The 23,996-nt window shown below is 38.2% G+C and overlaps 1 protein-coding gene across 7 annotated transcripts; it reads left to right on the forward strand.

The window, feature by feature from the left end:
• Positions 1-1,497: 1,497 nt before the first annotated feature.
• LOC137133912 (receptor-type tyrosine-protein phosphatase epsilon-like) lies at positions 1,498-23,996 on the forward strand. 7 transcript variants are annotated; one of them, XM_067518054.1, is made up of 23 exons: positions 1,502-1,847; positions 2,954-3,116; positions 7,923-8,167; positions 13,674-13,745; positions 14,234-14,275; positions 14,520-14,616; positions 15,091-15,164; positions 15,583-15,719; positions 15,886-15,976; positions 16,140-16,216; positions 16,293-16,329; positions 16,441-16,538; positions 17,096-17,215; positions 18,207-18,370; positions 19,286-19,421; positions 19,617-19,766; positions 20,237-20,330; positions 20,686-20,762; positions 20,902-21,036; positions 21,219-21,344; positions 21,677-21,828; positions 22,748-22,883; positions 23,014-23,996. In XM_067518054.1, coding segments are annotated over exons 3-23 (2,091 nt in total). In that variant the 5' UTR covers positions 1,502-1,847; positions 2,954-3,116; positions 7,923-8,166; the 3' UTR covers positions 23,089-23,996. The 7 variants fall into 7 exon arrangements, with proteins under 7 accessions (XP_067374162.1, XP_067374155.1, XP_067374146.1 ...); XM_067518045.1 differs by having other exon boundaries at positions 2,954-3,020; XM_067518061.1 differs by lacking the exon at positions 2,954-3,116 and having other exon boundaries at positions 1,498-1,847; positions 18,210-18,370.

Here is a 23,996-nt window from a genome sequence, read left to right on the forward strand (position 1 = left end):
GTATAGACATTTAGCTGATTTTGGCACAGTAAAAATGGGGTTGTGTTTTGAGGACTCATATGTTCACTAACCTCAAAACATCCCTTAACATTTATTGAAAATAAAGTAATCACATTACATACCACAAGATGCTGCTGCCCTGATCATATTAAATCATATTCACAGTTATACACTCAACACCAATGTTGTTGATTTTGTCAACTGTGATTTTTTCTCCAAGAAAATAACTTTATGGCTTTGACTGTAATAAATCTTTTCTGTACTGCAGTAAAATTGTTTGCCTGCATGTAACTTATTGTTTAAAGCCTTGTCACCAAGATTGTGAGCTGGTCTGAAGCACCTTTTTATTGCTCCATCACTAACTACAACAATTAAAATTTTAAATGTTTTTCACCATTTCTCTGCACATTTAAACCAACGAATGTTTCAACAGAGATCATACAGAGACATTACATAATCATTTGCAAGTTAGTTTTCCCGTCTATTATATGTAATAATTTGGTGGCAGTGCGATGACTGAGTTTGACTGAGGGATGAATTTAACTCAGTGAAGCTTCCACAAGAGGTCAGCAAAAACAACACATTAACACAAAAATATTTTGCTTTAATGTTGTGAGGCTTCAATAAAAGCCACTGAGGATGATTCCATAAACAATACTGTATAAAAAAACTATGTTAATCACAATTCATAAGTGTGATAATGCCCACAAATGTGTTCGTTCTGATATTAAACGGTCTTCACAGACTTGCAATTTGTGGCTCTGCGGCTGCACATGGGAGCAGAGGAGCTTTAATTGAGTTGCCCTTTAAGAAAACTGTCCTCGGACTTTCTCTGGGTGCTCCTATATTTCTGACTCACGAGTCACAAATGCAAATAGCATTTATCGTGCACAAGTAGGCTATTTAATGATGACAGAATGTTACTGTCTACTGAGCAGCAGCAGAATGAAAGTATCTACTGTATTCATCGATGTGAATAAATAAACCCCCCCAAAAAGAAGAATAATGTGACGTTGTCTATAACATCATTTTAGTCTTGGATAATATGCAACACAAAATGTTAACCATTGCCAGCAGATGGCTCTACTTACATTTAAATGTAAACTAAGATATACTTTTGACCATCTCAGGTTTATCCCTTTATTTTCTGATGCAGTGGCAAAAATTACACCAACTGTATCCTGCATCCTGCACCTTTTTGGATGCAGTTAAAAATATGTAACTATTCATAAAGCTAATACAGAAACAATCCAGACAAACTAAATATAGCTAAAATACAGAAACGAGAAGGGTCAAAACATTTTATAGTCATATGGCATAAAAAAATATGAAGTACTTCATAAGGTCAATATCAGTTCTTGATGCAAACCCCCAGATGAAAACTAGGCTACATGAAGTACAGCATCAAGCCTTTTTTATTGTATTGAGCAAACGTCAAATGCTAAATGTCGACAGTAAAATTACCATAACGCACAAAACACGAACAAACTGAGCCTTTTTGTGCACAGGCCTGCCCTTCATCATCTACTGATGCAGGAATGTAAAGGATGCTGTGTCCACCTGATACCGCTTTGCGCCCGGGGGGGGAGGGTCTCCAGTCTCCAGTCTGGCTGCCATAACACAGCTCAGCTCAAGCAGGCAGGCAGGGGAAGCGCATCCTCAGAGAGATTTCATGGGAATGTGATCACCTGGAGACCCTAAACGCCAGATAGTCCGACAGCTTCCTGTGCTGTGTGTCTCCAAAGGACGGAACGAAAGACGCAGGCGGCGGGTCGGTGCAGGAAAGACACAAGTGAATATCATCAGCCGCTGCGCCGCGTGAGGCGAGGTCATCGCAGAGTATCACGGTAAGATGAATGCAAACATTTGCATTTGAACAGCGACCGTTTTCTGTCGATTATGTTCTTAGCCTCGTTTCTTTTGGAACCTCTCCCCAAAATCCAGGCAGCTCCACGCATCCACGTAGGGTTTTCTTTTTTTTTTCTCCCTTTTTTTTGTTGTTTATTTAAACCACAAGGCATTTCACCAAAACCACTAAAGGATTTTAGTTCATCAAATCCGCAGATAGAGAATGCAGGCCACGGCGATTGGACATAAGAAGTCATATTTCCATTTCGTCTACGCTGCCATTCCTGAACATAGACAACATGGACTACAGTAAATATGGGTTAGTGGAGCAAATCCATACGCATTAGGGTGCACCGTGTGGTCGTTTTTGCCTCTTGTCACTACCTTTTTTTCCCATTACTTGTATGGGATTTTAAAGATTGTGCATTTTAGCCAAATAATTCCTATCACATTTGATGAGGAGGGTCGCAGTGGGTTTACAGCATCCCGAGTGGTCTAGAGATGTAGACAGGCCTAAAGGCAACAATGCGCAACATGCAAAGTGTGGTTGTTTTCTGACATGAGAAAATGTATTATTAAGCATCTTATTTTGTCTATATCTATATTTTTGTTTGAAAATAAAATAAAACCATCTTTAAAACACACATTCCTTCTACACATGGTGGAGAACTGGTAAAACTGTCACGTGTTCAGACATGAACTACAAATGTCTCTATAATGTCATTCACAATCAGCTCACCTAACGTCGCGTCTCTGATTAAATGACCTAGTAAAAGCTGGTGTTATTTTTAGGATTAACTCAGATTCTGTCTAAATATTGGGCTGCATAACCCACATCTTTTACACCTTGGGTATATGGGAGCTATAATTAGACACGGGCTAATATACAGTAAAGATTAATTTCCTGAAGATGACTTTTCAATATCCTGAGGTCAAAATTATGCATATGATAGTAAATATATGTACTTGGCTAACATGGCTGTGAAGAATGCAGAACATATTACAACATATTACAACATATTATTAATATTACAACAGCCTATGTAGCAAGACATGACTCCCAGTTGCATCAACATTACTTCCTGGTATTGTTTGTTTACCATAGAATGACACCCATCTGCGTGAGGAATAAATTGGGTTGATGACCTCTAAAACCCAATTCAATGCTTCAGGTAAGAGCTGACATAAGCATGAGACAAACAGATGGTGCAGCAGGAGGTGACAGTGTGAAGCTGACAAACAGCTAATATGTGTGACTCCCTTAAAAGGTGAGTCTAAAGATTTGTTTAGGTGGGCATATTTATGTCTTCCCAAAGGCAATACAGTGTATTTATTTCCACAAGCAAGTAAGCGAAGGTCCACTTGTTCAACCACAAACATAACATTTAACATTTCATTTGTTTGATTTAATTTTCTTTAGCATTGCTGACCCATTCCATCATGCAGTCTAATCAGAGGTCCCTGCAGCCATATAGATGTGTCACTGATATGAACTATCTGACCTTTGATGCCACTTTTGCATTTTTCTCTGGCTGTCATTTATACTGATTGTAACTGGAAGAAAAAAAACTGATTGTTAAATTATGATTAAGTAGGTTGGATGACAACGGCAGTGTTCCATGCTGTACATAGTGTATGCCACTGGATATAGGCCAGTGTTGCTCTGCTGTGTTAATCTATAACGACCTTTTCCACATTTGTGAAGATGTTTTTGTCTCTACCCAGTTTAAAAGTTTTATGTTTGCAGTCAATGTCTGACTCAACTGTGGTTTTTACAGTTTCTGTTTCAAGGTCCGCTTCTTCTTCTTCTATGCTAAGTCTGTGTATTAATAATTGAGATATGACTTGTGGTGTACTTTGCTCTAAAAAGAGGAAGTGTTGCTGCAGCTAAAACTTTGTCAGCAAGCACCTATGGTAAAAACAGTCACAGAAAACAGCCGCAGCATAAGAAAGGAAATCTAAACAGGACCATATTAACTAGAATGACAGTATGTTGGGGCCGATTTATTTATTTATTAACCAGCTTGTTATCCTTTGTTGAGCTGAAGCAGATAGTGTGGGGATGCAGTAATTACAGTGATTATCTCCTGTCCCTGGTTTCACCTATACCGCACCCCAGAGGCCCTCAAACTTGACACTGGATATTACACTGCTCATCGTCTGATATGAAGGCATAATAAGCATAAAATTTCTAGTTCCATCAGCAGAAGCCAGTTTTTTAAAAAGTCAATGTTCAGGAGTCATGTTAGCAGGAAGTTATATGAAGTCACAAACTGGCATGAATCTCAATGTCAAAGGTCTTTTATTATATTTAGCAAACAATACAATTTTTACATGTTTGTCTTCATCTGTAACAAGGATCATTTTGTCTTGTTGTGCTGAAGGAATCGTCAGACTGATTCAAACTTACAAACGGACAGATGCCCCACACACACTGAACTTGTGCATTGTACAAAATGTGACTTCCCAACTTGACTGACAAAACCCAGTTTCAGCTCGCTCTGTACATTACCCATCCAGAATGAATGTGCTCTCTGAAGCCCTAGTTTACCCTGTTATGAAAACTGCGGATTCATTGTCTCAGGAAACCACGTGAGCCTTCAATATTACATTTCTGTTTCAGAAAGACTAAATCTGAATGGTATGAATAGCTAACTTTAGTATGACTAAACCCTGAATAGCACCCGTCACTTTTGTACACAGATGATTAAATCATGATTAAAACATTAATTTAAAAAGAAAGCAACATTCTTTACAATATAACCAAAAGATCTCTTAGCCGCGCTTAGCTACAGTACTCAGCATTGCCTGTTTTGATATGAATTAATGATTAAACCATAGAGACCTGGGTGATGACTGCGCTTCCATAAAACTTTAATGACTTGCATATTTCCTCTTTTAGTCAATGAGCAGAGCAGCACAGAAAGGAAGTGCTTGTGACTGCAGTAATCATATGCGGCAAGCATGTCTACTTCTTCTTTGGACTGAATGTGCAGACCTGACAGGAGAACAATAGTCTGTGTAAAAAAACAGGATAGTATCATAAGAGTCCCCCAAGGACTTGTAATCTAGTAAAAAATGGATACATAAGCATCGCTTAAACATTTATTGTATGTATATGTCATTTAACAATATATCAATCAATTGAAAAGAGCCTTGCCCACTTCTTCAAAGAATATTAGTGCTTATTTATCCATTATCACCACTGCTTAGAAACTGATTATATAACAACAACTTTATGAATATAATCCACGGTGCATAAGACAGTACAGGTCAGACCGAACAAACATTCCTTACTGTTGCCTTATACAACTTGCAGTTCGAGTCATAAGAAGGGTTACACCACCTGTAAGAACATGGACTCTGAAAGACAGGAAGTGATTAACTTTAATAGGCTCTGTTGAGTTATATTAACATTGAGTGTGGTCTTCTCTGATTGGTTATAAAGGCAAGCCTCACTCAAAGACCTTTAGAAGCAAAAATCTGCAGCTCCTCGCATTAAAATCAGCTATAGAGCATATCTCTACTATGAAGGAAAAAAAACAGTAGCTTTATTAAAGGTTCCTAAATTAGGCCTTTACCAAGCTGGTTTTGCACCAGTGTTAAAAAGTCCAGTTTGTTGCAGTTGGCGGCTAAAACACTTCGATAACTGGCCAATGGACTATATTTGGTGTTTTGGTGGCGTACTAGATTTTGTTTTCCACAATGGAGAGAAAAATAGTAATAGCCATATCTCTTGCAAATCTCCAACTTTATGGACATGCAGTGCTGAACCGTGGAGTCGCGTTTTTTAGGCCAGATTTATAAGGGACCAGGCTTGACTAGGTTTACAGTTCTTGAATTAAAGTGTTAGTTTGTAATGGCAATCATGCATATGTTAAATGAAGTTGAGCCCCTATAGTAAAATGCAAGGGGAAAGAAGTTTCTGTCCATTAATTTGGCTCAGCACGGTTCAGACTGAGTGGGCTCGTTCTGTTGGGCCTAGTGACTAATTCACGTCTTGTCCTCTCCTTTCTGCATGGCTGTGTCACAGCAGCCAAGTGTTAACAATATGGCTTTGTGTCTCACACCTGTGGGCAGTGGGACTCTGGGAGAGTGGGAGTGAGTGAAGGGAGCATGCTTTCTTTCTGAGACTTGAGCAAGGCGATAGAATAACATCACAGTAATGTCTTTGTCTAAACAGAGGAATTAACTCCAGCAGAGTTTGTATTGTAAAATGACTGACACAGACAGATTTAAGGCCATGTGTGATGGAAACATTTATTGGGCAACATTGCGTATTAACACCGCTTCTTGTTTTCCGTTATTAGATTTGAAGGTGATTTTTACTTGTGATTGTTCTGTTAGAAGAAAGTGGTGAATGTGTAAACTCCTCCTGTGTACCACAAACACTGTTCGGGAAGACTAATTTAGGGAGAATTAGTTTTGCATGGTTGGAGATAAATAGCTTGTTAATGTTGTCTCTTTGCAACAGTGGAGTCTGTAGCAGAGGATGTTAGAGACGAGAGAACTAAGTAGTAAAGAAACAATGGACATGTACAATACAAATGACTGCACATCTGCACACAGTCACCCTGCTGAATTAATATAATGTGGAATCATTTTGTCAGACATACTGTGCACAGATGCAAACCCCCCCTCATACCACTTTACGTTTGATGTGTGTTCATGATTTTTTTGAGTCAGCCTAAAAAAACACCCTTAAAATAGTGAGTCAGGGAACATCTGCCTTTATTAGTGTTTTTTCAATCTTTTATTTTAACACACTAATGAACTTTAAGCATATGTACAGTATACATTTCAGAAGGAAACAAATCAAAACCAGAATCAGCAGAAAGGAAAGGAAAGTGAAAAAAGAAAATAATAATCCCCATTTTGCTAATTTGTTTGCATCTTGTTTTTAAGTGTAATTTATTCATTCGGACAATTTTGTACTGCATTTATATATATATATATTACACAATACATTTACAAAAAAGTATATTACAAACATCCTTTACAAATGTGACATAATCATAAATAATGAAACAACAATCAGAACAATTTCTTCTCAAAATAAATGAACAAATAAAACGTTTAAAAAATTATTTAGTTAAGAACTATGAGGCATTGAACCACTTCGGAGTCACATAAAGGAGGTAATTGTAAACATGTACAAAAACCTGAACAACTCTCTTAATAATTTCAGATAATTTCCAGCTCTTTCTGAAAATGTAATAAGTTTGCAGATTAGATTACACCTCCCTTGTTTTAATGGAACCTCTAGATGAACTTAATATTAACTGGCCTGGCACATTGTTCAGAGCCAAACGCTGTGTGACCATCTCACACACACATGCACACACACACGCACACACACACATCATCTGACAAAACTGTTTCCTGCAAAACAAAACAAACAAAGTATATTCAAAGTCCACATTAATGACCAGTCTGTGGACGAGCTAACTGTCTACAAACAGCACTGTCAACGGTCCAGGTTGCTGTGGTAACAGGACACCTGAAGACCATGAGCATGATTCAAGAGTAGATGGGCAGAGGTTGCTGGAGGTCATCATATGTTATTTTCTTCTAACTCAGATCTCTATGTAGTGAGATCACTGGTGCCCCTCCACCTCACCAACTTTTCTCTATTATTTCTACACCAGTAAAATGCATCACTAATACAGCCTCTCTCTGTTACATGCTTCTCTAGTACTATACTGCTAATTCCAAGTCTTGAGCCATTAAGGTGAAGTTAATCAAGAACCTGACTCAAGGTCGGCCTGGAAGAGAGTTCACGAGAATGACAAAGATCAGCATATGTCAACATAAACCCCCCGTGTCTTAGCACCAGTCACAATTGTGACCTTCGTGTATCTGCAGTGTGACAGCAAAATAAGTAATGTATTATGCTCATGTTAATATGTATGCATGGATAGATCCAGCAAGTAAATGTGTGTGGTCAAATGACCAACCTATCCCATCACATTTGACCTGTCCTAGACTTATATACTGTCTGTTAGTGCTGAACAAAACAGCTAGTGCTCTTAGGCTTGGTTAAACTATGTATTGTCTTTTGCTTCATTTTTCAGGTTCCTGTGATCCACTGTGCCTTGATCTAAAGTTCTGACACACTCAAATAACCTCGGGCTCCGCCATCAACCTCAGTCATCTTTTTATCCAGTATTAACATCAGTACCCCCAGAGAGGATGTGAATAGGAGGCGGACTGAGGGTAGAAAACCCCAATAAATCATACGAAAAAGGGGACGGGGATCACATGGCTACTATGGACTGACGGGTCAGCTGATACCAGATCTCACTGGCCTTGCTTGGAAGTGTAAGTCTTTTATTAGTTCATCCAACCACAGACCAGTTCAATTCTAATTCGGGGAATCAATGGAAATTCAATCTATTACTATAATGCAACAATCACAGTATCTCCTATCTACGTGGGCAGTTTATTTTTGTGGTTACACCAAGCTAAAAGTTATTAAGTCCTGCGGGAAATTCTCCCTTCACGGAGCTGCTAATCTTCACTTTTTATTGATGCTTTTAGAGAGATATTCATTGAAGAGTATGATCAGTTTAGAAGATATACTTGGTGATGTTGAATTAAGCAGTGTTGGTGCAGAGCCTCCCCCACTAAAATACAGGAAGACATAGTAACGACTTACCAGACAGTACAGCTTCATCCTTTTTACTGCCTCTGTATACTATGGGTATCTTCCATTATGGCTGTTATTTCCAACCCAGAATTTAGACATTTATCTCCTCCAGCCCCACTCTTTCCTCTCTTCTTATCTCATCTCCCCTCTCATGTCTCTCTCTCTGTGGCCACACTTTACTAACGTGTTTGTGCTCTCCTTCCTTCTTTTCCAATCGGCACTCCACTGGAAATGGTAGATGTTTCAGTCTTTTTTTAATATTTTATCTTTGTTCCTTCTCTCCCTGGAAACAACAACAAAAAACACTTATCTTTTTGTTTACAAGACATGCCATCCATTCTGTGCCAAGTACAAAATGTGGATTTGTCTTTGAGATTGTATTGATCTGTGGAGAGACCAAGACATAACTAGAAACAGCTATCAATTTGATATATTTTGTTATTGTTTTAGATATGCGTATAAGCAGCAAATTCTTTACCTTTGTTATAAAGAAAACTGTTATCCTGCAGTATTAATGGCATATATTGGCAATATTTGTAACTGGATGATTTGTGTCTGGCTGATGTTTAGAAATGTGCTGTCTTGCATACATTGCAGTATTGCTGCGGTTGTTACAAATCAATGAACGTTGTATCTGGCAAACATCCATGAATAACCTGGAACATGTTGAATAATTTAGAAATCATTCATTTTTCAGAGGAGTAGTGATTTCAGTTGCGGCGTTCTATGCTTTTAGTGGGGTAAGGTCAGTGAGCTTCTCATTTGTTTATATGTCACACAGTACATTATATCCCAGGACCTACTGTGTTCAGCTTTATTCCCATGCACTGGAAGATTGGGGTGTGATGATGCAATTTAGCATCTCGTGATAAACTGTTCAAGGGCTGACAATGTTGCTCGCTCAGTTCACCACTTTAGTTTGGACTGAAATACATTTTTATGCGTTTTGTAAATGATCTCAAACAACATGAAAGAATGCCAGGAAATTTGTTACACATATGTCTATGAACATAATATATGTTTGTGGTCACCTGACTTTACATGTGTTGCATCATGATCAGGTTACATTTTCAAAATGTGTCCAGTTTTTCAATCATGACCGCACGCCAACCACAAGAAATCTGCTACATATATTTCGATTTTTATGCTAAATAACAAATAAAAATAGTATATGTTTCCACGTTACGTGTTTAAACTAACATGGCCAGTGTGATAAATTTTACAGCTGCTAAACATGAATTTTTTATTATGAGCATTGCACATGCTTATGCTACAAATGCTGATTTACAGCCTAACAGAGCCAGCATTGTGGCTGCAGAATCGTGTTTTATTATTTTATTGAAGGTAGTCATGTTAAACGTCAGTAAATGTAAGACATCATTTTACCCACACTGATTTCATACAGTATTCAGTATTCATACTCAATTATTTGCTTATTTGCTTTGCTTATATATAGTAATTATTTGATGTCCAGGGCTTTACATGGTCTCTCACCCAGTACATTATGAGATGGTGTTTATATAATTATTTCAAGATCAGCAACATTATTCAGGACTTTTTCTGGTATCCATTTGAAAATGCAGCATACTGCATGTGTCTTTCATGTGCAAATCATCATTTTTTTTAATCTCACAGTGTTTATATAAAAATGTAATTCGGTCAGAAGGTTATCAGCTATTTACATTATGTTTACTTTATTTTAAACATTTAGAATCCTTCTTCAATGTTTGCTTAAATGCTATGGAGGGAACACATAAGTGACATGTCTCACCTGTGTTAGCCACATTTTTATGTTTTGGTTGAGGAATGGATTACACATAATCTTCCCCTGCACACTTTTGTTTGAATTAATGATAAGAAGAGTGCAGGTTTTCCACAAGGAAAATACACTTTTCTGCAGTTGGTGTTTCTATTTCTGATGTCAGTTTTTTTTTTTTTGTCTAATTTTCAGGTTTTCATGTGAAAGCTAGTGTGAGGAAGCAGTTGAAGTGAATCAGAATCGATTCTTTTTAGGGTGCTGTAACTGTTCAAGCAATGTACAGCATATACAGTATTAAATTTTTTTTATTTTCACATTTTTTTGTTTGTTTTAATAGCTGTCTCATATTTAATGTAATTCTGGTCTTCATCTTATTGCTGTTCACAAACAGAAAAGCAAATCGGATTGCTGTTATAATATATTCAATAATGTTGAATATTATTGCTCAAAATATTAATGGTACCCTCAAGGTTCAACTAGTGTGTTATGCATTTTGAATGCTGGCATTGCATCATGCATGGATCGAATGATCTGTTTCTGCACTCTCACAGTAAGTGATGCAGTATAATTTAATTCACTGGTTACGTTTATGTCAAGCAAGAGCTTGAGGTGGAAGTAATGACACTGTTATTAGTATTTCATTAAACCCATGCAGAGCAGGGATTTGGAAGGAATGATGCAAATGCTGGTGTGAAAGGAAAGATCAATCATATCAAAGTACCTTTTTCTTGTTTAAAATGATTCTCTCCAGCAAATCCCCATTTATATGAGGGTCAGAGGAAGTCATACACCAAAGTAATGTATAATGTGTAATGTAAGTTGTGGAGCCACCGATGAGTGTAAAAGTTTTCATTAGCTCATTTTGTGTGGAAAAGAGTAAAACAAAGATTTTCTTTATCAACATTATGCATATGCATTCAGCTAGTACAATTAATATTTCATAAGAAATTAATTAAAATTCATTTTTAATTATTTTTTTTATCAAGGGAGGTTGCAAACATTTGCACTAATATAATTTTTACTGAACCCCCAATAGCCCATCTCCCCAGCCGCGTAGTGCCGGTTCCAAGCCCTGTAGAAATTAGGGAGGGTTGCATCAGGAAGGACATGTGGCGTAAAAACTGTGTCAAATTGACATGCGGACTAATGATCTGCTGCGGTGACCCTGAATGTGCGGGATAAGCTGAAAGGACAAAAAAATAAATAAAAATAAACAATACTATACTAAAAATACTATAATATTTTACTATAACCTCTTTTTACATTCCTTTACTGTTTTAGTTCCTTTTGATGATGAAAGAACATGTGGACTAGCTGAATGCTTATTAGTATTCCAAAGCTTTAGGGTTAAGTTCGCATCCCCTTTATTTAGCATTTAGAATAATAGAAATAAGTGTTTTAGTACCTGTTTTAAGTAATGCCTGAGACAACCTGACACATTTTTCACTTAAGGCAAAGTCAAGACACTGTCCCCCTTCTCCTCTCATGTTACCAATTCCCTCTGTTGGTCAGAAGACCACACTGCAATACTGTAGTATATACGACTCTATTCTATTACACTTTTCAATAGACTTTTTTTTTTCAATTCAGCATTGCAGGTAGACATTCAGTCTAGATTTATCTTTTTTTCCATTTAATGAAAGTAAATTTGTGAAAGTAAATTTGACATATTTTTACATTTCAATTTCATTCTTCCATTTCCTAGCTATATGCTGTATAAACTGTAGCTGCCAGGAAATGACAGATATGCAGTGGACTGTGCAGTGACCCATATGCACAGCACGCCTTGCAGCATAGAGTTGTAGGATGGGGTCTGTGTGAGTGAATTTGACTTGCCCAGTGGGGTAGTGCTGGGAACAGGTGCTGACAGTGTCAGCTTGTTAACGCTGGGGATTGAATTGGCTCCTCCAATAGAATGTAGCACATATGGAACATATAGCCTTTGGCTGTGGGACGTATGTGCAAAAATGCATATGAGTGAAGTGAGAAAATGGGGCTGTTGGCTTGTTTGTCATCTTTTTTTAAGGGAAATAGACATCAGATTGGACTGTGAACATTAGATAAATTGAATTAAAGGAGGTTTTATGAACTTATTGCAAGCCTGAAATGTCTTTTCGGTGTGCAAATGTCTGTGCATGTCAGTATCCTCCTTGTTGAGTATTACTGCAGATAGAGACTGCAAGCACCTAATTTCCTGTTCAACAATGATTTACAGGTTTTGACATAAATTTAGTTTTGAGCACATTGTTAGAGCATTATTATGTAGCTCCCCTTTCTACAAAAGCACTAGGAGAAATAGTTATATGAAACCCCTGAGGTTATGTGCAAGAAATTCTCTCAAACATCACAAATTAGGCCCCTAGATGACCCATTTACAGAAGAACTAAATTGACACAATGAATTATTCCATTCAGTCTTGTGGCCTCTATAACAAGAGGGGGACTTAGAGCAGAGGATAAATTAGGACACTTAATTCTTGCCACTCTCATTTATTCCATCAAAGCCATTTAGGCAGATTTGCCCCTTTTGCCCAATTTCTCCTGTGATTTCTTACCCTCTCACTTGTAAGAACGGAAAGAAAAGCGGAAATGGGTGTGAGGTTGGAGAAATTAGCTGCTAGACTTATAAGACACAATGATAATGTGTCAGATCTGATTTCAGTTTGGCACCGTTGTGAGCAAGTTTTTCTTTTGTTTTTGAAAGACACACTGCCCCAAATAAATGACTAAGAGCTTCCAGCAATAAAGTCAAAGGAAAGAGTGAAGATGTGTTTTAGAATAACGTAATGGTTCAGCAAAGGGAGAGAAACAGCACCATCTGGTCTTGATTATAATGCCAACAGTATAACCTATATACATATGCTAATTTCTACACGGTCTGTTTAATGCTGTTTATCAGTGTTGCTGTACTATAAAAGTCATCTACTGGGTTTCAAGCTGCCACATTGAAGAAATTTGTGCATGTATTTTTGCCACAAACCTTCATTGGGCTGCAATCTACATCAAAGACAACTGAGCAAAATGAGATGGCTTCTAACAAATACTGCTTGAGCTGAACTCTATTGTCAGATCCACGGGGTCCCCAGGGATATGGTTATGTCACCTGTGGTTTAAAGCCTCCTCTCTGGTTTGATGTCTGAATATTAGGTTATTTGATATGCTGCTGCTCTTTCAAGTCAGCCTGACAGGACAGGGCTGCAAGCAGATTTCCCATAAGGACTTTAACTGCTCAGCAGAGACGCATGCAGACATCACTCTCAAGCCACATCAAAGCTGAGTTCTCCTTTCTGCCCCCTGTATGCTTTACCAGAGTGCAGATGCATTTCATGTTAGTTTGGCGCCTTCTAGTGTGGTTTTATAAGAATTACAGGGATTAACCTGGTTTTCTGTTGACATGACTTTTGTTTTTTATTCACAGTGACAATGGTGTTGTTTCTGATTGGAATCTCTATTGCCATAACTAATTCATCTCATGAAAACCAAACTGCAGGTAACTGTTGCAATGACTGTAGAGCAAGTTTACTGTGTATGGCAAAGATCAGAATTGAATTTAAAGTGAGACTATATGTAATACAAATTTGTGTGTGTGTACATATATATATATATATATATATATATATATATATATATATATATATATATATATATATATATGTAGTTTTTTGTATTTTTATTTCTGCATACACATGACACTTGGCATGAAATCACAACATCATGGATGTTCATACACCCCAGAGGTTTTGCTGGTCTGTGACCGGTACCTTATGGTTTTCTTATAGACATTTAGCATTATAATGCTTACTATACTTTGTAGCTACAGCAAAAAATCTGGAAAAATCTTTGCGTAATACTGCGATATTATAGGAAATGTGCTTTCATGCTGAGAGTTAGATGAACACATTGACACCGCTCACTCTGTATTGTCTGTGTCCATTATGAAGCCAGTCTCTGAACATATTTAGTTCTCCTTGCACACAGGCTGGAAACAGGGGGAAACAGCTAGATTGGCTCTGTCCAAAGGTAAAAGAAATCCCTGTCAGCAGTTTTAAAGCTGAATGAGCAGATTTGTTATCTTTAGGTTACACATAGGTTACCTAGCTGTTTCTAACTTCTTTAATTGCTCAACTACTAATCTTCTTATCTAACTCTAAGCAAAAAGCCAAATAAGCCAAGTTGCAGGTTCTTTTTTCAAAATATCATACATTATGTTTTGTTTAACATAACGTTTGAAAATAAATTATATGATTGACTGTCTTTTATTTAGAAAACCACAGCCATCAGGGTGCTCATGTGCTGCCCTCAACATTGGTCATATCCCTTCTTCTTATCATCGTTGTGCTGCTGGCAATCTATTGCCTGAGGTGAATAAATCTACACGTACACAGTCACACACTCTATTTGCCTGCCTTCTGTATCTCTGCTGTATCTCCTCTTTCCTTTTTACCATGTTTGAGCATGTGCGTATGTGCGTGTGTGCGTGTGTCGGGTCAGGGCATGGGATGGGGGTGGTTTGGAAACAGGCGGTACGCAGTGGCTTATGGGTAAACAGCTGCACCTCAAGTAAGACAGCAATCAAAAACAGCCAGGTCAGGTCAGGCCACAGACACTCATTCACTGACCGGCCGGCTCAGACTTCATCCTGACGACGAAATGAGGAGGAACAGCTTTGCCTCCCTCAGATGGTTGATAATGGTTTGGGTGTTTGTTGTTTGTCTTGTGTGTTTAACAGCACTGTTTTAGAGACTTGGGTCAGCTCATTTATGCTTCTTCAATACAAATATATGCCCTTTATCTTTTCTGACTTTCTTCCCTTCTTTCTCTTTCATTACATACAGGTTCAAAAACCACAGGAAAGCTCTGGTTACCTCAGTGGATAAGAAGATTCCAAATGGGTTCTTGGAGGAGCGAGGTACTGTTTTGCTTTACTCAATATAACCACCAGCACATGAAAAAGTTATGGAGCCTTTTGCTTTTTATTTCTTTCTTATTTGATTTGTAGATTTATACTCTTCATGGACTGAGAAAGTTTGATGATCTGGAGTTCAAGATAGCTGGAAACACTTTGGAAGACTCTTAACTATTCCAGCATGTAGGGAGCCATATAAACTTTTACAAGTACAAAATAAATAAATAAACAGAAAAGCCAGATTTTTGAGTTAAGACTGTCATGCAGCGGCAGCAGCATGTTTATAACTCAAGAAATCATTTCTGTCATGTACCCAGATAAGTAGGTCATCAGGCTTGTTTTTGCAGGTGCTATAAAACTTTGGTAGTTCTCCATTGGGAAACGTTATCAGAATCAGCGCCATGTATTCCTTTATCCACAGGAGAACAGACAGTGGTCCTCCTTCCCAGGTCTCCCTCACCATCCAAGAGGTACTTCCCCATCCCTCTGGACTCGCTGGAGGAGGAGTACCGTATACGCTCTGCAGACGATGGCAAGCTCTTCAGAGAAGAGTTCAATGTGAGTGCGTGAGCATTTATTTGATGCAGACTATATAGTACAGTATGTATCCGAGCTGTCCTGCACACACAGCAAGTACAGAAAATAGTAATAAAATGTTATGTTTGCAGGCTGTGTACCTGGGGTTCTATTCTTTTCTCATGAGAATTGGGTTCTCTCTTTATAGTCGCTGCCATGTTACTACCACCACGGGTCCTTTGAGGAAGCGAGCAGAGAGCAAAACAGAGAGAAAAACAGATACCCAAACATTTTACCATGTGAGTGAGGATCTATATTTTGCAGCAGACAATATTAATGTAACCTTTAGACTTGCCGTTTTATTGATCACTAAACCTAAAGGAAAGGTGATGTGGGCTCAAATGAAAAATAAGAGCCAATTTTATTCACAGACTGCTGCTTTTTTCTGTCTATTTTCCACAGATGACCATTCAAGAGTGGTGTTAAGTCATCTCAGTGGACATCTGTGCTCCGACTACATAAACGCATCTTACATAGATGTAAGTTAATTTACAGTCAAGCTGAGGACCGGCACCTCACAAATCACTATTAATATAATGTTTTTTTTCCACACAGGGCTATAAAGAGAAGAACAAATTTATTGCAGCTCAAGGTAAATGCACCTTTCAGCTTGTTCGAGTATTTTACATTTTGCACATTCAAGCAGTTGAATTTATGACCATTCACCATCTTATTTTTAATGCTAGTATTGATTCTGCTTCAGGCCCAAAGCTGGAGACAGTGGCCGATTTCTGGCGGATGATTTGGGAACAAAAAACAGCAACTATAGTAATGCTGACAAATCTTAAAGAGAGGAAGGAGGTTTGTCTGCACTGCATTCTTTTATTGTCACCAAGCAGGGTGCATTGTACAATGTACAATCTATATGACTCCAATGCCCTATTAGTGAAACCCTTTTGTATTCTCATGACTCAAAATCACGGGGATCATTTGTTTGACCCCTTTTTTCCAACTGAGATCCATACAAAGCATCAGCCAGCAGATTATTTAGCATCATATTAAATTTAGCCCCAATGGGATGATCAATTGAGAGCTCAACAGTAGGTTTGATAGGGCAGAACTGCGGCATTGGGAATCAATGACAGAATAATTCTTGATCAGATCAGAAGACGCTTTACGATAATTAGTCTGAGAGTCTAGTTAATGAGTTGAAATGTCACTGTGAACATCTTATTGACTGACAGAGTCCCTGTGACTCCCTTTGAATGGGATTTTTATACACACACTTAAACAATTCCCTACACTCATGTACAAAAGAAGCACAATAGATGCAGCAATACAATTTGGATTTTGCATCCTTTTCAGAGTTTTAGTCAATGTAGTCCAACAAGCATTTACTGTCGCATTTCTCTCATCAGGAGAAATGTTATCAGTACTGGCCAGAAAAGGGCTGCTGGATGTATGGGAATATCAAGGTGGCAATGGAGGACTTCACTGTGCTGGTCGACTACACCATTAGAAAATTCTGTGTTCAGTATGTAAGTAAAATAATTGCATTTACATATCAGAACACTAATGATATTAATGCTCAGAATTATTTTTTTTTAAAGCATTTCATAATTTTACCGCAGAATGTGACATCACACAACTGAAGATGTAACTATACTGTACAGAAGGAGCATGAAAACATTTACAGTGTGCGAATAATTACCTAAGATTAGGGTAATGGTTGCCTTTATTTTGATGCATGTCCTGAAAATATTCTTATACTTTTTCAATATAGTTTTTAATTGGTATAAGAATTTATAGTCATAATAGCTAGAGTGTGATTAAAAATTGACGAAGAAACAAAGCTTCGTTGAGATGGTATAAAAAGTAATGTTCCCCTTAGGAAAACTACAACATTTTAGTAAACTGTAATGTGATGAAAATATAATAAATAAATAATAATAAAACCAGCATGGAAACACCTTAAAGAACATCAAGGAATATATGCAATGAACTCATCGCTTTACAGTATCTGTATTTCTTGTGTTTTTGATCGCTGAGTTGGGTGCCGTCTCACTGTGCTGGAATGACTTCAGATTACAAAATTCACTTTGTTCCTTCTCGACTTGAAGCTGGGGAAGTGCAGATATCCTCTCTGACTCCGTGAACACTGTGACTCTGCTGTAGCGCTGCTGTATGAGCTGACAGACCGGGTGCTTTTACATTCAGCTCTCTGAACACAGGGCAGCCGAGTGTTCAAAAGAATGAAATGATGTTCTCTTGAGGGAGTGTTCATGAGCTATGAGAGTGAGGCACGAGCAAACCAGAACACATAATGTTTAATAATTGTATTCTGTTACCACTAACAAAGTGAAAAAAAAAAAATTAATTATTATTCAGCTAATGTGAGGATAAACTTCTTTTTACATTTTTTTTTTGACTGGCTTCATACACAGGATAGACAACATGTCAGCTTGTCACAGTTTTTAAGTGACGATCACTCATGCACAACTAAGATGTGAGCATGTCTGTGCTTCACAGCAGGGCAGCGATGGTCCTCGAGCTCCCCGCCTCGTCACCCAGCTCCACTTTACCAGCTGGCCAGACTTCGGGGTGCCATTCACGCCCATCGGCATGCTGAAATTCCTTAAGAAGGTCAAGGCTGTCAATCCATCCTACGCTGGACCCATTGTTGTGCACTGCAGGTAAAATGTGCAGTAGAAATTTTAAATATAGTTTGCCAGGAGAAGCCATTTAAATTCTCTACGTTTATTTTAGATTTTTTTTATCCAGACTGCAAAACTATTTCTGCGTGACACTGGCTTCCATTTGTTATTTAAGATAAGAAAATGCTTTTAACATGATAAACATGCAGATCTGTCTTATTCCACTCTGTGTTATAAATGTATGAACAAAACAATAGTGCTTACTGTTGCACAAACAACACCATGATAAAAAAAGTGAAAAGTGAGCTTTATTACTATTTAAGTTTAATGTGTTTAGAATTTAGCATAACTGTAGGACAAATAAAAACAATAAAAATAAGGTGAAGCTTTTTGTAGCTGAATAAATGCATCTGTAAGTATAAATTGCAAAGTTCTGTGTGTACATATGCTTGTCCGGCCAATCAGATTAGCGCCCAACAAAAGAAATATGCAGCCAGTTGTAACAACTGCTGCAACAGGTGCTCAGGGAGAGGGACTGTTGTTCTTGAATGGGGTCCATTGATGAGGGTTTAACACCCCACAGAGGAATCCCAGCTCTGCGCTCCCAGAGGTGCCGTCTGCTGAAATGACTCTTGTAAATCTATTAGGAGTTTGTTTGGGCTTCAGAGGTGAAGCACTTTTACACATGCTCCAGGCTGTCTACAGCCGAGGTCTATGTTCACAGTATGGTACTAGTATGGAAATACATAACAAGAAGTAAATAAATTCTAATATTTTGTCCCTTATTTATATTACATGACAAAAAACCCTCTTCTATTGGAGAAGAGGGTTGGAGATGTTTTTGTACTATATAAATACAATGTCTGACAGAATTCTTTTTGACACACTTCCGTAGCTACTCTCAGCTGTTTGCTACAGAGAAGACCTTGTGCCTTCTTGTTTGTGTTTCTGCAGCGCTGGGGTGGGGAGGACTGGGACATTCATTGTCATTGACAGCATGATCGACATGATGCACATGGAACAGAGGGTGGATGTGTTTGGCTTTGTGAGCAGAATACGAGAGCAGCGCTGTCAACTCATCCAGACAGATGTAAGTGTTGACCCTTCCTGACCTGTTGTACCTTGGACTGACAGCTCAACTCGCTGCTCAAGTCGCAGTATAAACAAGTGAGGACATGGAAAACAAGCAGATCTATGATGCGAAAATAGTAGGAAATACTTTGGCAAACAAAAGCAGCTACTTCTACTTCTTCCTCAGTGTGACTTCCTCTGTCTTCCTCTTCAGATGCAGTACTCCTTCATCTACCAGGCTCTGTTGGAGTACTATCTATACGGAGACACAGAGCTAGATGTGTGCTCTCTGGAGGGCCATCTGCAGAGGCTTCACAACACCAGGGCTCCCCACGACAGGCTGGGCCTGGAGGAGGAGTTCAGGGTATGAAGACAGAAGCTCACTCTTAAACATTTCAGTCAGTAATGAATCGTCTCTGTCACCCTGCGCCCTGCATGGATGTATTTTCATGGAAAACTTGCCCAAGGTGCCGCTCTTGGCAGTAGTAACATAAATAACGTTGCTTTGAATCAACTAAAACTTCATATGGCACCTCCATCTGCCATGTGGAATTTACTGTAGCTTGGTGAAAAATTCTCATTTTTGCTGCAAAGAGGCCCTCACAATTCCCTGCTCACTGAAAGGAATTATTCCCTATTGCTGCTTCTTCCCCTTTTCTTTTCTAGCAGTAAAAAATGCTTTTGTCCATCTTTTGTCTTTATACTTGTTGCATTTTGTCTGTGTTAGTGTCACGAGCCTTAAAAACCATCCTGTTTTTTGCCATTGTACTGCCCTGTGCAGATAAAAATAAAACCTTCTGATCATGTACATCCACTGATGTTCCCCCTTATCAGAAGCTGACCAACGTTCGTATAATGAAGGAGAACATGAGAACTGGGAACCTTCCTGCCAACATGAAGAAGAACCGTGTGCTTCAGATCATTCCGTGTAAGGACTACTCTGATAATCCTAACGGTTTCATAATACATCACATCCAAGAAACATCAAAGTATCACACTGCTGATGATTTTATAGATGCCGTACACAGATATCCAGCTAATCAGTTCCTGTCTGTGTGATCAGTGACATTAAAATAAGGCTCGTATCTTGACGTAAAGTTGGGAGTGGAGAGGAAAAGGGAAGCCAGGGTACAACTTTTTACAGTCAAACAGATATAGGAATTGCGTGTACGGCCTTAATAACACAGCTAAAGTTATTAAAAAAAATTTCCTTCAGTCCCTTCAAAGCTGTATTTATTAGCAATCACTTGTGGAAAGTTTTATTTTCTTTTTTCTTTTTGCAGACGATTTCAACCGAGTAATACTCTCAGTGAAAAGAGGACAGGAGTTCACCGACTACATCAATGCCTCCTTTATTGATGTAAGCACTTCCTCACGACCTCCTGCATAGATTTCCCATAGAAGTATATATAAAGCTCATTGTTTCCTTTAAAAAACAATGCAAAATATTATGTTTGCTGCACACTCAAGTCTTGTTTACTGGATGATCTGCCCTCCAGGGCTACAGGCAGAAGGACTATTTTATCGCAACCCAGGGCCCCCTGTCTCACACAGTGGAGGACTTCTGGAGGATGGTGTGGGAGTGGAGGTGTCATTCAATCGTTATGCTCACCGAACTCAAAGAAAGAGAGCAGGTACGGTATTGTGTGTGGAAGTACTCGCTGAAAAGACAACCTTTTTTATGTCTTTATCGTTATGCATCTTTATTTGATTATTTTATATTTGTAGTACCTATACACTAATAGTATGCATAACATAAAGAGGATATATATCATGCAAATGTTGCCTAATTCTTTTTATTAATCTTTTCAACCAGGAGAAGTGTTTCCAGTATTGGCCATCAGAGGGCAGTGTAACATTTGGAGATTACACTGTGGAGCTGACTGGAGATACACAGTGTGAAACCTTTACTCTCAAAGACATGGTGCTCACATACAGACCAGTGCGTAATGCTGTCTTTTAACATTTAGGTTTTGTTGAATACTTACCTCCCAATTTTCTTTGTGCTTGTCTTTACAGATTACTTTAATATGTCCTTTTGTGTGCTATTTTTTAGCTCCAAAAAAAACCCCCCAAATGTGTGTGTGTGTGTGTGTGTGTGTGTGTGTGTGTGTGTGTGTGTGTATATATATATATATATATATATATATATATATATATATATATATATATATATATATATATATATATATATATATATATGTGTGTGTGTGTGTAGAACATAATAAATTTGTATTAGTAAAAAATAACAGCCTAAGCTCTCCATCTCACCAGGAAAAGCAGTCACAACATGTCCGACACTTTCACTTCCACGGATGGCCTGAGATTGGAATACCAGCTGATGGAAGAGGGATGATTGACATTATTGCCGCTGTGCAGAGGCAGCAGCAGCAGTCTGGAAACCATCCCATAATTGTGCACTGCAGGTGAGGAACTTCAATTTTCTGCAGAATGATGTGCATCATCAGCTGAACATGATATACAGTTTATTACATTAAGTATTTGCCCAATCAAGCTTTTAGTACAACGCCTTTTGTTTTCGCTGTGCTTTTATTACCTGGGCAAAGACCACTCGAGTGATATTGGAAGACATTTCAGTTTTACGTAAAACATTTTTTTTCCCTACAAATGTCTGTTACAGTAGATTCTACATGTAGCCTTGGTAGACCTGGTGTTCTATGCCTAAACCACTTATGTGATCCCTTATAAAGACTTAGCCGTGAAAGCTTTGATCAGAACCTAGCTTCAGGTGAAGTGATTCTAAAGCAGCATGCCCCTGTGGGATTGATCCAATCCACTGATTCACACTCAATTAAAACCTCTCAAAGTGAAATCTCCTCTGACTCCCACTATGATTAATCTGATAAGATGAGCTAACGACAGGAAATGGTGTCATCATTCTCTTCTATTCCTTCATCACCACTTGTCTAAGAGGGGCTTTTTAAAGCTTTTCCTCTGCCTCTTGGGAATGGGGCTAACCCTTTGCAATCCCCAACGTCTCTCTACACTTCTCCGACGAATCGCACATCGCACTCGCTCCCAGTCTCTCTCCGCCTTTCTCTCCCCATCCCACCATCATTGTAAACATTGACTCAGTCAAACACTGAGCTTCCAAACTGATTAGTGTTAGCGTTTGGATTAGCCTCTCTTTAAGTGAGGATGATTATTAGCACTATTACACAAAAGGTCACCTTTGCTCTTGCAGACTTTTCCATCTAAAAGGAAAAAAGGATGTGTTGCTAATTACATGAGTTTCACTGCCGTATTTTTGTCAAGAACGTAGTTAGAATTCCAAATGTTCTAGTATTACTTTTGTTGCTGATAGTTTTCTTCTTCATGTTTCAGTGCTGGTGCAGGACGGACCGGTACATTCATTGCCCTCAGTAACATTCTGGAGAGAGTGAAAGCTGAAGGCCTCCTGGACGTTTTTCAGACAGTCAAGAGTTTACGCATGCAGAGACCACACATGGTTCAGACTGTGGTAGGTGAAAAACGTGATAAAATCAAACCTGCTGTGCACAACCTGTCAGCTTACTTAAATGTGTTCTTTTTAACCGTTCTCTCACATATATGCATGGTAACACTTTTCCCTATGCTTGTTTCCCCTCCAGGAACAATACGACTTCTGCTACAGAGTGGTTCAGGATTTTGTTGACATTTTCTCAGACTACGCCAATTTTAAATAACACCTTTCAGATAGTGTTCTGTATGCTTCTGTCCAATTAACTTATGCAATTTTTTCTGAATGTTGTTTTCTAAAGTGAGCTCTTTTTACATTTTGCACTTGATTACAGATCTAACAAATGTTGTAACATGCTGTAATATGATAAAAAAAAAAAAAAAAAAATCTGTGCTCCAGGCGAGGAATGTTTGATCGTGAGCTACGCCCAATATATAATATAGAAATTATAGTGGTTTTCCTAATGGGTTGGTTGGGTTCTTGTTGTGTAAAAATAGCTCTTTGTTGCACACATGCAACATTGCGAGGATCAATAAAATGTGTAAGAGGAAATATTTAATAACTGTATTTAAACTGTAGCTATATGAATCATGTATATTTACTGGAATATGTATTGCTCATTACCTGAAATGCACCGGTGATGTGCTAAGAGTATTTTCTTGTATTTCTGCTTTATTTTGTTGCTGACCACAACGCCTTTAATTTACAATAATGTAACATGCAGCCGACGCAACCCGTTTGAGTGATTGCTATAAGTTGGGTAAAATCAGTAATGCTGTTGCTCAAATGATTGTGACCCCGAGTGACATGTGTGAAATATAGTTATGATCCGCTTTTAGCTGAAACAAAAACATAGAACTCAAGATACATTTCATTGTATGAGACACCTCAGTTCTGTCTGTGAATAACTTAACAGCTGCTGCCTGTTGCAATTTAATTCAACTTCACCAACTTTATTTTTTGCCTGTGGCAATATTACTTAGTGGACTGGCACCTGCCACTGCAAAATTCAATCAGTCCACATTGGAACAGGCAGAAAATAGTGTATTGTTACATAAATTAAACCTAATTATTTTTACATTGCATTGCATCCTGCTTTTAAAAAGTAGTTTTTGTACACTTTAACAAGGCAAC

This window comes from Channa argus, chromosome 1, assembly GCF_033026475.1.
Source record: "Channa argus isolate prfri chromosome 1, Channa argus male v1.0, whole genome shotgun sequence".
NCBI lineage: Eukaryota > Metazoa > Chordata > Actinopteri > Anabantiformes > Channidae > Channa > Channa argus.

What these genes read in the sequence shown, in the direction of transcription:
- LOC137133912 (XM_067518054.1), top strand. An exon ending in TCTTCAGAGAAGAGTTCAAT is followed by an intron (nt 15,720 to 15,885) that starts GTGAGTGCGTGA and finishes CTCTCTTTATAG; the next exon opens with TCGCTGCCATGTTACTACCA. An exon ending in TAAACGCATCTTACATAGAT is followed by an intron (nt 16,217 to 16,292) that starts GTAAGTTAATTT and finishes TTTTCCACACAG; the next exon opens with GGCTATAAAGAGAAGAACAA.